Genomic DNA, 17,018 nt, shown 5'->3' on the forward strand with positions numbered 1-17,018 from the left:
ATGCAAATAAATTATTTTTGGAAGCATTGGTCTGAAAGTAACGGAATGATGGATGAGAGCACTCATTAAGCTTTGAGGCTACAGTATTTCAACTTGTCCAGCCACCTTTTACCCCACTATAGGTCAGATATCTTGTATAGGATGACCTGACATGCAGTCTTGATTGAAGAAATAAATGTTTCTCTTATTATAATTTTCCTTAGTGTTTGAACACATGATGTAGCAACTCAAAGAAAAAAACAACAAACTGCAGCAGGAATTCACGACAGTTTTAATCTCCGTCTGCTACCCCAGCAATCTTGCTGACATTGCAAACTTACTAACCAACCTGTCTGTTTACAAACAGCAGAGGTTCAGCACAGATCCCTGCGGAACTCCACTGGTCACTGCCCTCCAGTCACCAAAACCCTCTGTCTCCTATCAGTAAGCCAGTCACTGTGAATCACCTGCATCTTAATCTTCTGAGCAGCCTACCATGGGGGACGTTATCAAATGCCTAGACTACAGCCACTGCCCCACCCTCATAGAACATCTTTGCCACTTCGTCAACAAAACTCCATCAAGTTAGTCACACACCTACTGTGTACAAAGCCATGCTGGCAGGTGTTACTTTTATTCAACAATCAACAAAGTGCTGGAGGAACTCATCATGGTCAGGAAGCAACTGTGGAGGGAATGGACAGTCAACATTTTGGGTTGAGACTCTTCCTCTGGCCAGTCTGGAGGAAGGGTCTCGTGTTCTGAAACATTGAGCTTTATTTCCCCTCCACAGATGCTGCCTGACCCAGTGAGTTCCGCCAGCATTTTGTGTTAGACTATATTCACGCTCCTGTAGTTTAATTTTTCTCCTGATATTTCTATTCTCAGCCAAACACTCGATCTCCAGTGCTTGTAACTTGCTTTCTTTAATGAACCATTGTCCTTTTTTCCCCTTATAGTGGGCCTGGTGATGGATTCTTCAGCTCTGCATTTCAGTCTCGTCTGATTGGTAACAATTTGCACAACGCATCAATGCCAGAGCGTAGGTACTTCTGAAATAAATATCTGATTCGTACTCTGTGTTTGTCATGGCCTGTTGTACACAGCCAGGTTTTGGACCTGCTGGAGTGGATGTTGCTGGGTTTGCTGGGAAGAGAGATCAGATTGCAAGTTGCTGTGTGAGTTGTTCCTTTAAAAGAAGGAACATAGAAGTCCACTCTTCTTTGCACGATAACAGGCACACACCATGCTGGCACCGTACCTGGAAAAGGGATCTATGTCATCTTGCCCATCTACGTCTATTGTCTAGTGTGCTAAAATAGCAGCACCAACCGCAACTCCGAAACGTTCCGTACTTCTATCATTTTCCTTTTCGCATCATTGGTATCGCTTTATGCAGTGAGATAGTGAAAAACGTTTGAGGGTATTCATCAAATCATACTGTAGAGTTCATCAAGCCAAAAAGCAAACAAGAGGTAGTGAGTGCAAAGAGAAAAATATAAGAGAAAAAGAGAAAAACGTGCAAAAGTGAGTTAAAAGTCACAGAGAAAAGAGAATGATGGGAACGAGATCGGTTGAAGACTGAGACTGCACCCTTGCTCATGGGTGGATCATTCAGTAGTCTGTAACATCTCTTCAAGTCTCTTCAACTGACCCTTAGGCTTCCCAGTCGCCAAGGGGGAGCGTCTTGTGCCATTCTGAGTAAAGAGTTCCATGCATTGGGATCTACCAATGGGGATCAGGGTAACTCTGGGATCTACCAATGGGGGTCAGGGTAAGACTGGGATCTACCAATGGGTAGATGGATTAGAACAGGATTGTTCATTTATTTCCTCCACATTACCAGAATAATTTTTAAATATGGTCACAGTTTTACTGGCATCTCATTCGTGCAGTGTTTGGGAAGTATCTTTGTCTGACAGCAGATCTCCCTTGCATTCCTGCTGCAGATATTGCTTACGGGTCAATAATCACAATGAAGAATGTGCGAACAGCTGGTGGATACCTACATTCCCACTGGCATCTGTATCCAGAAGGAGTCGGAGCACGACAGCAGCAGGTCTGTTGGATGTACTGAGATCTTGTGTGGGTCAGGGTGCTGAATTAAGTGCTCTGTCAACCTCTGCTGCTCTCTTTTTGCAGGTGACTGCCTATTTACACAAGGATGATAACAATCTTTGGATTGTTAGGGAACCTGATCTCTCTGCAGGTTAGTGCTCTTCAGCTCAGCTTGTTGTTTAGATGAGCACCCTTCACTAATTCACGAACAATAGCATGGAAAATGATGACAGAAATAACTGATCCAGGTGCTCTCAATAACTGTTTGGAAGTGTTTCTGAAGGAACCCTTTAAGCCCTACTAGTTAGACACAAAATGCTAGAGTAACTCAGCAGATCAGACAGCATCTCTGGAGAGAAGGAATGGGTAAGGTTTTGGGTCGAGACCCTTCTTCAGACTGACTGGCTCCTTGCTGTACTGAAGCTGAATTTAGCATAGTAGTTCAGCACAGAAACAGGAGCTTCCACCCAACATCAGAGCCCAACAAGGTGCTCCATCTACACTAGTCCCACCTGTCTGCATTTGACCCATATCCCTTTAAACTTTCATTTCCAAATGTTTGCTTCTGTAACTTTCAAAATGAATATTCTACTTTGGGATAAGGACATTGCTGGCCAGGCCAGAATTTATTACTTGTCTTTAGTTTGTCTTGGGAAGCAGGTGGCGAGATATCACCTGGGACTGCTACAGTCTTGTGTGGTGAAGGTAACCTGTGCTGTTAGGTAGGGTGTTGCATTGTACCGGCTGATAGATATGGAGCAAAAAACAATCTGCTGGAGGAACTCAGCATGTCAGGCAGCATCTGTGGCAGGAGAATGGCTGGTGACATTTTGGGTCGAAACCCTTCAACTGATTTGTTAGAACACAAAGTCCTGGAAAGCATCAATGACATTTTGGGGCCCCGTGATTGTGGTGGGGAATAGAAAGCTGGAGAAGAGGTGGGGACAGATTCATATTGTTTGTCATTTTTAACATCATCAACATTTAGACTTTTAATGTTTTCTAACTATCAGCAAATGTGCCAGTGTCGTCCCTACAGATGTGCCAGTATCAGTCCCCACAGATGTGCCAGTATCAGTCCCTACAGATGTGCCAGTATCAGTCCCTACAGATGTGCCAGTATCAGTCCCTACAGATGTGCCAGTATCAATCCCTACAGCCCACCACAGATCACATCCTCCCAATCTCAAAATTCAAACCTTGACCATTGCACACCTTCTGCCTCGTAATACTAAGCCAATATTGGAGCCAATTCCCCAAATTGTCCCATGGGCTTAGTACCAGACAGCATGAAAACACTGAATACAATGCTTCAGTCATTTTGAAATTCTTGATATGATCATATCACCATCACAATTATTGAAGATAGACACAAAATGCTGCAGTAACTCAGCGGGTCAGGCAGCATTTCTGGAGAAAAGGAATAGGTGAGGTTTTGGATCAAAATCCTTCTTCAGACTGACATAGACATAGAAAATAGGTGCAGGAGGAGGCCATTTGGCCCTTCTAGCCAGCACCACCATTCCATTGCGATCATGGCTAATCGTCCCCAATCAATAACCCGTGCCTGCCTTCCCCCCATATCCCTGATTTCCACTACCTCTATCTAACTCTCTCTTAATCCATCCAGTGATTTGGCCTCCACTGCCCTCTGTGGCAGGGAATTCCACAAATTCACAACGGGTGAAAAAGTTTTTTCTCACCTCAGTCTTAAATGGCCTCCCCTTTATTCTAGACTGTGGCCCCTGGTTCTGTACTTGCCCAACATTGGGAAAATTTTCCTGCATCTAGCTTGTCCAGTCATTTTATAAGTTTCTATAAGATACCCCCTCATCCTTCTAAACTCCAGTGAATACAAGCCTAGTCTTTTCAATCGTTCCTCATATGACAGTCCCGCCATCCCAGGGATCAATCTCGTGAACTACGCTGCACTGCCTCAATCACAAGGATTCCTTCCTCAAATTAGGAGACCAAAACTGTACGCAATACTCCAGATGTGGTCTTACCAGAGCCCTGCACAACGCAGAAGAACCCTCTACTCCTATACTGAAATCCTCTTGTTATGAAGGCCAACATTCCATTAGCTTTCTTCACTGCCTGCTGTACCTGCACACCAACTTTCAGTGACCGGTGTACAGCTCTCGCTGTACCTCCCCCTTACCTAACCTAACCCCTTGAGATAATAATCTGCCCCCTGTTTTTTGCCATCAAAGTGTATAACCTCACATTTATCTATATATACTGCCATCTGCCACGCATCTGCCCACTCACTCAACCTGTCCAGATCACCCTGCAACCTCCTAACATCCTCTTCACAGTTCACACTGCCACCCAAGCTTTGTGCCATCTGCAAACTTGCTAGTGTTGCTCCTAATTCCCTCTTCCAAATTATTATATATACTAGACTAAGTGGGACACGTTGGGTCCCATGTTCACACGGGAGGGCTGGTCCCCCGACGCAATATTCCACCTCTCCACCAATTCCAATATTGGTAGCCAGTGGGGAGCTTTCTGGAGTGCTGGTATGGGTTCTTGGGGTGGCAGCTCAGTCCCTCAAGCCTGATCTGCTGGCAGCTACCTCACGGTTGGTGGGCTGGAAGTTGACTCATGACTATTCCTTGAAATTCCATTTCAAGCAGGGTGCAAGGCCACATAATTCAAATCCATGTTCCTACCATTTCAAGCAGGGTGCAAGGCCACCAAATTCAAGTGCAGTTTCTTACCACTATGAGCAGGGTGCAAGGCCACCGAATTCAAGTGCAGTTTCATACCATTTCAAGCAGGGTGCAAGGCCACCGAATTCAAGTGCAGTTTCATACCACTTTCAGCAGGGTGCAAGGCCACCAAATTCAGTGCAGTTTCATACCACTTCAAGCAGGATGCAAGGCCACCAAAATCAAGTGCAGTTTCATTCCACTTCAAGCAGGGTCGAAGGCCACCAAATTCAAATGCAGCTTCATACCATTTCATGCAGGGTGAAACCACCATAAAACCACACAAAACACCAAACTCACAGTTCAGTAGACATTCAGTGTGTTCAGTTGATTCACAGCTCAGACAGAGTCATAACCTCTCCCTCCCCCATCAAGCAGAGACTGAGCCACACCCACACTTCCGGGTTTTATAACCCCTCCCACTTCCACCGGAAAAGGTGTGGCTTTCAGGGCGTAATTGACAGGAGAGAGATTCTCAACATTTTTAAAACACTAATAACACTTTTATTTTTCATGGATAGGAACAATTCTCTGCACCTGCTCAGCGGAGGGGGGACTGAGTAAGATGACCAAAAATCACAGCCGTCAGTGGTAGCATTTTATCTTAAATCAATATACAGTGCAAACAGGAAGTAAATGCATTTGCAGTAGTGCCTTTCAACTTAAAGCCAAAGCACCAAAGCCACCAATTGCAGTAAGTAGTGCCTTTCAACTTAAAGCCAAAGCACCCGCCACCATTTGCAGTAAGTTGTGCCTTTCAACGTCAAGCCAAAGCACCCAAGCCACCAATTGCAGTAAGTAGTGCCTTTCAACTTAAAGCCAAAGCACCCGCCACCATTTGCAGTAAGTTGTGCCTTTCAACGTCAAGCCAAAGCACCCAAGCCACCGTTTGCAGTAAGTAGTGCCTTTCAACTTAAAGCCGAAGCACCCAAGCCACCATTTGCAGTAAGTAGTGCCTTTCAACTTCAAGCCAAAACACCGAAGCCACCATTTGCAGTAAGTAGTGCCTTTCAACTTCAAGTCAAAGCACCCAAACAACCATTTGCAGGTAGTGCCTTTTACTTCAAACAGACCATATTTTCATTTTCAAACCACATTAAGGGTACTCACAGTTGTGTAGACATTTGTTCAGTGTTATTCAGAGCTCATAGAGACGTGACCCTTGGCTTCATCCATCTTGCAGAGAGTGAGTGAGGCACACCACTTCCTGGTTTTATAGTCCCTCCCCCTCCCTCCAGCAGGTGCAGCAGAGAGAATGGTGATTTTTTTTAAACTTCAAGCCAAAGCTCCCAAGCCACCATTTGCAGTAAATAGTGCAATTCAACTTCAAGCCAAAGCACCCAAGCCACCATTTGCAGTAAGAAGTGCCTTTCAACTTCAAGCCAAAGCACCCAAGCCACCATTTGCAGTAAGTAGTGCCTTTCAACTTCAAGCCAAAGCACCCAAGCCACCATTTGCAGTAAGTAGTGCCTTTCAACTTCAAGCCAAAGCACCCAAGCCACCATTTGCAGTAAGTAGTGCCTATCAACTTCAAGCCATATCACCCAAGCCACCATTTGCAGTAAGTAGTGCCTTTCAACTTCAAGCCAAATTACCCACCACCATTTGCAGTAAGTAGTGCCTTTCAACTTTAAGCCAAATCACCCAAGCCACCATTTGCAGTAAGTAGTGCCTTTCAACTTCAAGCCAAAGCACCCAAGCCACCATTTGCAGTAAGTAGTGCCTTTCAACTTCAAGTCAAAGCACCCAAGCCACCATTTGCAGTAAGTAGTGCCTTTCAACTTCAAGCCAAAGCACCCAAACAACCATTTGCAGGCAGTGCCTTTTTACTTCAAACAAACCATATTTTCATTTTCAAACCACATTAAGGGTACTCACAGTTGTGTAGACATTTGTTCAGTGTTATTCAGAGCTCAGAGAGACGTGACCCTTGGCTTCATCCATCTTGCAGAGAATGAGTGAGGCACACCACTTCCTGGTTTTATAGTCCCTCCCCCTCCCTCCAGCAGGGGCAGCAGAGGGAATGGTGATTTTTAAAAACATTAATATCTCTCTGATTTTTCATCGATGGGAAAAATCCTCCCACCCGTAAGGCGGAGATGGGGCTCTGAGCGAGGTGGCCAAAAATGACGGCCGTAGGTGGCGGCGTTCTGTCGGAAATCGCAGCACAGTGGGCCAAAAGCGGTCAAGATCAGAGATTTAGTAATATAGATGGTAAACAGTTTCGCGGCCCCAACACCGAGCCTTGCGGCACTCCCACTCGCCACTGCCTGCCATTCTGAAAATAACCACGTTCAGTCCTACTCTTTGCTTCCTGTCTGCCAACCAATTTTCTATCCACTATCAACAGCCTACCCCCCAATACCATGTGCTCTAATTTTAGTCAACAGTCTCCCGTGCGGGACCTTATCAAAGGCTTTCTGAAAGTCAAGATACACTACCATCCACTGGCTCCCTTCATCCATTTTACTTGTCACATCCTCAACAATTCCAGAAGATTAGTCAAGCATGATTCCCATTCATAAATCCATGCTGACTAGGATTAATCCTTTTACCCCATTATTACCTCTTTAATAATTAACTCCAGCATCTTCCCACCACCGAAGTCAGGCTAACTGGTCTGTAATTCCCCGTTTTCTCTCTCGCTCCTTTCTTGAAAACTGGGATAACATTAGCTATCCTCCAATCCACAGGAACTGATCCTGAATCTATTGAACATTGGAAAATGATCACCAATGCGTCCGCTATTTCTAGAGCCACCTCTCTGAGGACCCTGGGATGCAGTCCATCAGGCCCCAGGGATTTATCATCCTTCCGTCCCATTAGCCTACCCAATACTATTTCTCGCCTAATGAAAATTTATTTCAGTTCGTCAACCCCCTTAGATCCTCTATCCTCCAGTACTTGTGGGAGATTGTTTGTGTCTTCCTTAGTGAAGACAGATCCGAAGTACCTATTCAACTCTTCTGCCATTTCCTTGTTCCCCATAATAATTTCACCCGTGTCTCCCTTCAAGGGACCCACATTTGACTTTGCTACTCTTTCTCCCTTAACATATCTAAAGAAGCTTTTACTGTCCTTCTTTATATTCCTGGCCAGCTTCCCCTCGCACTTCATCTTTTCTGCCCGTATTGCCCATTTTGTTTTCTTCTGTTGTCCTATGAAAGTTTCCCAATCCTCTGGCTTCCAGCTACTCTTTGCTGTGTTATACATCTTTTCTTTTAGTTTTATTCTATCCCTAACTTCTCTTGTCAGAGTTAGATTTAGCTCTTAGGGCTATGAGATATGGGGAGAAAGCAGGTATGGGGCACTAATTTTGGATGATCAGTAATGATCATATTGAATGGTGGTGCTGGCTCAAAGGGCCGAATGGCCTATTCCTGCACCTACTTTCTATGCAATGAAAGCACCATATGCCTTCTTTACCAATCTATCTTGTTAACTCTCCTCCAACAGTTGCAACATTTTTATTTTATTCATTGGGATTTTTCCTTTTGCTTTTGATGAAATAGAGTGAGAAGAGTTCGATGTGAACCCTTGAATGGAGGTGTAGATTGTTTGGCTTTGTTTCAAGATATCCAAGACCAAAGATGTCTACAATGGGGAAGTCACATGTGGAGCGTTATGAACTTTGAGATCTTTGAGAACTGCAGATTATTTGATTTGTCATTGCTTCTGACTCATTCCAGATATAGATGGCCCTATCAAATATGTTCAACATGGTGATATATTCAAGCTTGAACACAAAGAGTAAGTATTGAAGATCTGTTCCTGATCAGTGTTCGAACATGACAACAATGATCCATCCTAAAGGTTCACATTGTCTGTGTTTTATTTAACAGAACATCTCGGAATATGCACAGCCACCAACACAAAGCTCCACTAACGAAGAAGCATTTCCAAGTCACAGGATATGGAATAGTAAGTTAAACGTTGTGCGAGGAATCCTTTGGGCAAGTCATCGAGTGTCTTTGGAAGGAAACAAAGGGGATCTTGGAGTAGGTCGATGATAATGTGTCCAGATTAATGGGCCCTCAAAAAAAGGACTTAAAAAAAACAGTTCATAGGGGCATGGCAGTGGTGGTTAAATAGAGGAATCGAGCGGTTCCATTGGAGCTAATTAAGTGCTGCACTGGACTTCATTGCTCCTCTGCTTCTGATGATTGAAGTGGCTTTGTGCATTTACAGATGGGACCGGAGACTCAAATGATTTCTGGAGGATTCTGGTGACTGGAGGTCAGAATGGCGATCTAATTAAAGTTCTCAGGAGTAAGATCCGATTAATGCACGTGGCAACTGGCTGTGTCTTGTATTCCTCCGGGAAATCCCTGCCAAAGTGGTGAGTTAAATATGTGATTCAGTCACCGCAGACGAGGTGCAGGCACTTTCACCAGGAAACTTTCATATTCTGTATGTAATGTTAGGTCTGTGTTCATGATAAAGAATGGAGCCAGCATTTAGTGTGGTAGTTCTCTTGTACTGCAGGGTTCTACAGGCTTCTCATTCTGCAACTGTTCACACTAACATTACTTTACTACGTCATGCACTTACTTTGCATGTTACAACAATATAACCGTACCTTTAGAGAACGCTCCCTCGTACTGAGGTGGAAATCCCTATTGCAATCTTTATTGTTTAAGTTCTATCACATAACGTGCTCAAACCACAACTAACCCTAACCCATTTGCTCCAAAAAACAACTTCTACTTCCACTCCTCCCACTTCCTCCAAGTCCAAGGCGTAACTATGGGCACCCGCATGGGCCCCAACAATGCCTGCCTGTTTGTAGGGTACATTGAACAATCCCTGTTCCATAATATAAAAAACATCTCCCCACAGCGGAATCAACGTTTCCCACTGTGAGGGAAGGCACCAAAGTTCAGTCCTCTTCCTCTGTTCACCCGTGGTCGGGGCCTATTGAGGCCTCCACAGTCGCTGCTATGGGCCCGATGTTTCAGGTCCTCGAACGGAAGAACACTCTCAGCGGTCCGGAGCCTCTGAATCGGCCGCTTCCTACCTGAGACCGCGGCTTCCGAAGTCCACAGGCTGAGCTGGGCGGAGATTCAACACTGGCGACCTCGGCGAGAGATCCCAGGGCTCCGCGATGTTAAAGTCAGCGTCAGCGCCGCCCGCGGCTGGAAAGTCAGAGCTGCCAGCGGTAGAAGCTCCGCAGACCACAGCTCCATGGTGTTAAAGTCGGCAGTCCCAGTACTCCGGAGCTCCAACACAGCGACCCCGGTAAGGCATCGCTCGCTCCGCTATGGAATCCAGTGCTGCGCCACCGCTGAAGCTGAGGCTCTGGCCGGCTTCCGGCAGGAAAGGCCGCGCAAATCCAGGTGGTAGGCCGCGAGAAGGGGGGGGCGAAGATGCGGCTCGGAGAATAGTAACATCCCCGACCAGGCAGTGACCAAGAAAACAGTTTCCCCCTCCTCCCCTCCCCCCCACATAAAAAAGACTAAAAAGATCTCCAGAAACAAACTTTAAAAACAGACAAAAAATAACAAAAAGAATGAAAGGACAGACAGCTGCAGGCTAGACAGCCACACTCGATGGCACCACCACTCGAAGAAATCAGATGTCTCTGAAATCTTTGGTGGTCCGTCCGTTAATAGGGTGACCTGAACTGCACACAATGCTCCACATATCTAAAGGAATCCTATAACCATGGTGGTTGCATGGGATTAGATAGCATGGGATCCAAGGAGAGATAGCTGAATGGATAGAAAATTAGCTCCATGGAAGGAAGCAGAGGGTGATGGTGGAAGGTTGCTTCTCGGACTGGAGGCCTGTGACTAGTGGTGTGCCTCAGGGTTCGGTGCTGGGCCCGTTACTGTTTGTCATCTACATCAATGATTTGGATGAGAACATACAGGGCAAGATTAGCAATTTGCTGATGATACAGAAGTGGATGGTTTTGCAGATAGTGAAGATGGTTGTGAACGATTGCAGCAGGATCTGGATCGATTGACCAGGTGGGCTGAGGAATGGTTGATGGAATTTAATACAGAGAAATGTGAGGTGTTGCATTTTGGGATGTTGAACAAGGGCAGGACCTACACAGTGAATGGTAGGCCTCGGGGTAGTGTTGTAGAGCAGAGGGATCTAGGAGTACAGGTGCATGGTTCCTTGAAAATGGTGCCAGAGGTAGATAAGGTGGTCAAAAAAGCTTTTGAAACATTGGCCTTCAACAGTCAGAGTATTGAGTATAGAAGTTGGGAGGTCATATTGCAGTTGTATAAGACGTTGGTGACACCGCATTTAGAATATTGTGTTCATTTCTGGGCACCATGTTATAGGGAAGATATTGTCAAGCTTGAAAGGGTTTAGAGAAGATTTCCGAGGATGTTGCCAGGACCAGAGGGTGTGAGCTATAGGGAGAGTTTGAGTAGGCTGGGTCTCTATTCCATGGAACGCAGGAGGATGAGGGGTGATCTTATACAGGTGTATAAAATCATGAGAGGAATAGATCGGGTAGACGCACAGAGTCTCTTGCGCAGAGTAGGTGAATCGAGGACCAGAGGACATAGGTTTAAGGTGAAGGGGAAAAGATTTAATAGGAATCTGAGGGGTAATTTTTTCACACAAAGGGTGGTGGTTGTATGGAACAAGATGCCAGAGGAGGTAGTTGAGGCTGGGGCTATCCCAATATTGAAGAAACAGTTAGGCAGGTACATGGATAGGACAGGTTTGGAGGGATATGGACCAAGCGCAGGCAGGTGGGACTAGTATAGCTTGGACATGTTGGCCGGTGTGGGCGAGTTGGGCCGACATGTATTCCACACTGTATCACTCTCTGACTCTAAATCCTCTCCCCTAGCTTCCCTACGACTGACATGAGATTATATCTGGATTATTCCCTGGATTATTTCTACTTCCCTTCTTAAATAAAGGAACAAGGTGAGCTACTCTCCAGTGTCTGGGAACTTCCCTGTGGCTAGAGAAGACACAACAATCTTTGTCAAGACTCCTATAATCTTTTTTTTAGTTTAAAGATACAGCGCAGAAACTGACCCTTCAGCCCACTGAGTCTATGTAATTAGGATCAAAGCAGGGTCTCTGGCGCTGTGAGGCATCAACTCTACCAATGCACCTCCCTTGCCTCTCTCGATAAATGGAATAAATCCCATCAGGGTCCACCTTAATGGTGTTTAGCCTCAACGCCACCTCATTGTCAACCTCTATTAGTCTTTGCTGCACAGTCCTCTCCGAGGTGAAAACAGATGTCCATTACTCATGTAGTACCTCGCTTACATACCCAGACCCAACCAAGCAGCTGCAGTTCCCTAACGCTGTCTGTAAGGAGCTGCTGCTGGATGCACCTCTCACAAGTGTAGTCTTCCGGGACAATGGAAGTCTCCCTGACTTTCCACATTCTGTGTGGGAGCAGACCACTGCCCTTGCTGCCATCTCTACTGCATTATATGAAGGAAGATTTACAAAAGGAATTAAAACAGGCCTTATCCCGCTACCACCTCTTCGCTGAAGCCTCCTGTGCACAAGCCTTGCACTGACCCTCCAGACTGCCTCTCACAACATACCTTCCTTACTCTCACACACCCTCTCCCTGCAGTCCCTTCTGGGATGCTAACTATTCTCAGCTGCTCAACTGAAACTGAACTCGTTGATAGTCCCAATGAATCTGCTCTGCATCCTTTCCAAGTGAATGGTATTCTTGCTTCACCTGGCGACGGGAACTGGACACAATACACCAGACACGGTCTCACCAAATCTTGTGCTGTTGTAACGAGATCTTGTGCTCAACTGATTGGTCTACACAGATTTCTCGTCATTGGGAACTTGTTGGACATGATCTGCCTGTCTGTGTAATCATTCGGAAACTGGACTTGGAGTTATGTTTCTTTTGTTGATCTTTGTTGTTTCCAGGGGGTGGGAACAAGTTGAAGTCAGCTGTAGTCCTTACCTTAAAGAAACACCCAACTCATTGTGGAATATTGAGGATCATATCAACGCGAAAAGTAAGTGTGGCTGAAGTGACTGTAATAATATCTTGTGTCTATATAATCTTGCCTTTCCTGGCAGGAAGCCTGTGAGTGTGGAATACGAAAGAAAGCTGCAATACTGGAAGAGCTGCTCGGGGTAGAAACATAGAAACATAGAAAATAGGTGCAGGAGGAGGCCATTCGGCCCTTCGAGCCAGCACCGCCATTCATTGTGATCATGGCTGATCATCCCCAATCAATAACCCGTGCCTGCCTTCTCCACATATCCCTCGATTCCACTAGCCCCTATAGCTCTATCTAACTCTCTTAAATCCACCCTGTGATTTGGCCTCCACTGCCCTCTGTGGCAGGGAATTCCACAAATAATAGTTGTGGAATAGTAGAGAATAGTGATGTCCTGAAACACATCCATATTCTAATGACATCGTGCATAAAGGTGGATAAATCCCTGGGGCTTAACCAAGTGTACCCTAGGATACTGTGGAAGCTAGAGAAGAAATAACAGAGGCCGTGGCAGAGATAGTTGCGACACCTCTCCCTAGTTATCATTCAGCATTTAATAGGTATTCAAGGGGCAACCTTTGATTGTAGTTGTACATGTGTAGGGTGGTTCAAGAGCCTAATAGTTGATGGGAAGAAACTGTTCTTGAACCTGGAGGTAAAGATTCTCAGGCCAATAATAGTACCGAAGAGAGCATGGGCAGAATGGTCTTTGATGTTAACTGCCCTTGACGTAGCTCTTCCTTTAAGATCCCTTCGATAATAGGGAGGTCAACTCTGTGTTTTGCAGCCTACTTCATTATTGAGCATTCAAATGACTGAACCAGGCCGTGATGCAACCAATCAGTATGCGCTCTATCATACACCTGGAGAATTCAATGAGGTATTCAGCAACATATTGCATCTCCTCAAACCTGTGGGGAAGTAGAGGGTTAATGCAAGTGAGCTTTCTTTATTATTGCACCTTCAGAGATATGCATACCCAGAAATATCCCTCTACCACCGTCCCATGAATGACGTCGCGTTTGTGGATCCCTTCCTGATGTCAATAATCAGCTCCTTGTTTTTGCTAATGTTGAGAGGGAAATTGTTATGCTGGCACTGCTCAACTACATTATTGATTATTGCTGTCGCTCGTACTCTGACTCCTTGTTTCCTGTTATTTGTTCAACAACGGGTAACATCATCAGTGAATTTAAAAATGACCTTGGAACTGTGCCTGGCGACACAGTCGTGGATATTAGAATTGAGCGGCAGGACTGAACACACGACCTCTGCTGTGGGTCAGTGAGCAACAAGTGTTGTTGCCAACTGCAACTGTTTGATGCTGCCCGTGAGGATGTCCACGATCCTATTCCACAGAGAGGAGCAAAGTTTCCTGAGTTTGACAGAGGATGATGGTGCCAAAAAACAAGCTGTTGGCAGAACTCCGTGGATCAAGCAGCGTCCATGCAGACAAAGAGCTGGTTGAAGACTCTGCCCCAAGCTGGCAGCACAACAGTGTTTATACTTTAAAACACTTTGGAGCATTTGTGCATCCTGAGAGCTTGAGAAAACGATCATCGCTGTTTCTAGTTTAGTTTAGAGATACAGCGCGGAAACAGGCCCTTCGGCCCACCGAGTCCACTTCGACCAGCGATTTCCGCACATTAACACTACCCTACACTAGGGAAAATTTACATTTATACCACTCCAATTAATCTACAAACCACAGGTTTGTGGGAGTGTTGGAGGAAACCGGAGATCCTGGAGAAAACCCACGCAGTTCATGGGGAGAAAGTACAAACTCCGTACAGACAGTGCCCATAGTCAAGATTGCACCCAGGTCTCGGTCATTATGAGGCAGCAACTCTACCGCTGTGTCACCGTTTTACTGCTCATAGATATTGCAAGACTGTATATATATCATCATGTTAACATTAACATTTCAGTGCCGAACATCAGCCTGGAGGTGCTGAAGCCCTCGTTCCCCGAGATCCTGCTGGAGTCACATGTCGTGATGATACGGGTGAGTCGATCTCTCGGACGTATTCTGCCTCTCACATTATTGCAATACCTGCTGCCTACTGGATCCCCTCATATAATACACCTCAGTCCTGCCCCCTCTTATCTGTCCTGGAGAAAACAAACCTCACCTCTACAATCTCTCCTCATAACACAAATGCTCCATCCCAGGCAACATGTGTAGGGAGGAACTGCAGATGCTGGTTTAAACCAAAGATAGACACAAAATGCTGGAGTAACTCAGCAGGACAGGCAGCATCTCTGGAGGGAAGGAACCGGTGACACTTCTTCAGTTTAGGCAACATCCTGGTGAATCTCCTCTGCACTTTGTCCAGTACTATCACACTCTACCTACACTATACAGCTCTATCACTATGTAATGTGACCAGAAATGATTGCCTGCTTAGAGTCACGGGTCTTCTACAGCATAGAAACAGGCCCTTTAGCCCAACTTGATTCTACAACCATATTTAATCGATAATGTTTTATTATTAATGTTTGATGTGTCATTCCTAATTGTCACTGAATGTCATGTCACTTGCGGGCGGAGCACCAAGGCAAATTCCTTGTATGTGTATACTTGGCCAATAAACTTATTAATTCATTCATATTTAAAACATTTGCAGTATGTGTAAATATCCAATGAGCAGATTTGCAGGTTGAGCACTATGCAGAATGACAGCAGGTCCAAGTACAATCTATAAATGTTTCAGCTGTTGTTTATCCTTTTTGTTTCTCCCGCAGAGTAACAGTGGTCTAAAACCCAAAGATAATGAGCTCACTTCAAAGCCTTGGCATTGGCCCATCAATTATCAGGTAAATAAAGCCTTGCGGAGATTGCTGTGGTTCCAGCGGCCGTATCCTGAGACCATTGGTCAGATACTGAACCGGACCATCCACATCAACATCAGGTCCTGAGTGACATGCCTTCATGAACCATCTACAAGGGGCACAGCAGAGTGTGCTGCAGTAGTGTTCACTCACCCAGAGGAGACAGGAGAAGGAGGGGGATGGGGAAGGATAAGGAAGATTACAAGAGAGGGTGAGGGGGGGGGGGGGGGGGTGAGAGGGGCACAATGGTTGGGGAGGGATGGATGTTCATAAATGATAGGAGCAGAATTTGGCCATTCGGCCCATATAGCCTACTCTGCCATTCAATCATGGCCGATCTATCTTTCTCTCTCTCGTAACCCCTTACCCATGATGAGGGGGGCTGTAGTGGGGAGAGGTTGGGGAAGGGTGAGGGGAGGAGGAGTGAGGGGAGACTGAGAAGGGGGCAAGGCTGGGAGAGATGGAGGAGGAAGGTTTTTATCTTAACATTCTGCGATAGATTTCTTCAAGATTTCTGCAGATGCTGGAGGAACTCAATGTGTCAGTCAGTGTCTATGGAGGGAATGGAAAGGCAATGTTTCGGGTTGGAACCCCTCAGACTGGAGTCGGTGGGAGAAAGCTGGAAAAAGAGGTGGGTGGAAAAAGTCTGGCAAGTGATAGGTGGTTGCATTGGGGTTGGGAGGGTTGATTGGCAAATGGGTGGAGTAGGAGGTGAGAGGTGAAAAGGAGACATAAAGGTGTTGGATAAGTGGAGGAGTGAAATGTGAAGCCAGAGGGAGTGGTCATCACCTGAAACGTCACCCACCCATGTTCTCCACAGATGCTGCCTGAGCCGCTGAGTTACTCCAGCACTGTAACTATTGAATAGTGTCTGCATCTGTCGATCTTCTGAGCTTCAATGTCATGTTTCCACAGGGTCTTCGTTTCTCTGGGACAAATGAGACTGAATATCGAGTTTATTTATTGGGAAACCCTGTAAGTTGTTAACAACAAACATTACAGTCATAGAAACAGGCCCTTCAGCCCAACTCATCCATGCTAACTAATCCAGATGCCCCATCTACGCTAGCCCCATTTGCATGCCCCTCCACCACCTCTCTCGCTAGCCCACCCCATCCAATCACGTTACACAATTTGAGTAATTCACAATTTCATTGATGATGTTTCAACCAATTAATACGTTTTGCTGAAGGTTAAATGGTCAGTACAGGAATGTCTGGATGGCAACATGTTCATCTGGTGACTTCAACCCATATTGACTGAGTCATACAGTACGGTAACAGGACCTTCAGCCCTACTCATCCATGCCGATCATCATGCCCCATCTAAACACGTCCCGCTAGCTCACACTTAGCCCATATTCCTGTAAACCTTTCCAATCCATGTACCAGTCCAAATGTCTGTTAAATGCTGTTATAGTACCTGCCTCAACTACCTCCTCTGGCAGCTTGTGCATTTTCCCACCACCCTG

At 45.7% G+C, this 17,018-nt stretch overlaps 1 protein-coding gene across 3 annotated transcripts in view; it reads left to right on the forward strand.

Moving 5' to 3' along the window:
• The window catches only part of pomt2 (protein O-mannosyltransferase 2), a 47,839-nt gene that overhangs the window by 23,356 nt on the left and 7,465 nt on the right, over positions 1–17,018 (forward strand). For all 3 annotated transcript variants that reach the window (XM_033027452.1, XM_033027449.1, XM_033027451.1), the window contains 10 exons: positions 939–1,021; positions 1,929–2,038; positions 2,122–2,188; positions 8,441–8,501; positions 8,594–8,676; positions 8,940–9,090; positions 12,636–12,727; positions 14,644–14,720; positions 15,461–15,532; positions 16,463–16,522. In XM_033027452.1, coding sequence (XP_032883343.1) covers positions 939–1,021; positions 1,929–2,038; positions 2,122–2,188; positions 8,441–8,501; positions 8,594–8,676; positions 8,940–9,090; positions 12,636–12,727; positions 14,644–14,720; positions 15,461–15,532; positions 16,463–16,522 — 856 coding nt within the window. The remainder of the gene's footprint in view (positions 1–938; positions 1,022–1,928; positions 2,039–2,121; positions 2,189–8,440; positions 8,502–8,593; positions 8,677–8,939; positions 9,091–12,635; positions 12,728–14,643; positions 14,721–15,460; positions 15,533–16,462; positions 16,523–17,018) is intronic.

This window comes from Amblyraja radiata, chromosome 9, assembly GCF_010909765.2.
Source record: "Amblyraja radiata isolate CabotCenter1 chromosome 9, sAmbRad1.1.pri, whole genome shotgun sequence".
Classification (NCBI taxonomy): domain Eukaryota; kingdom Metazoa; phylum Chordata; class Chondrichthyes; order Rajiformes; family Rajidae; genus Amblyraja; species Amblyraja radiata.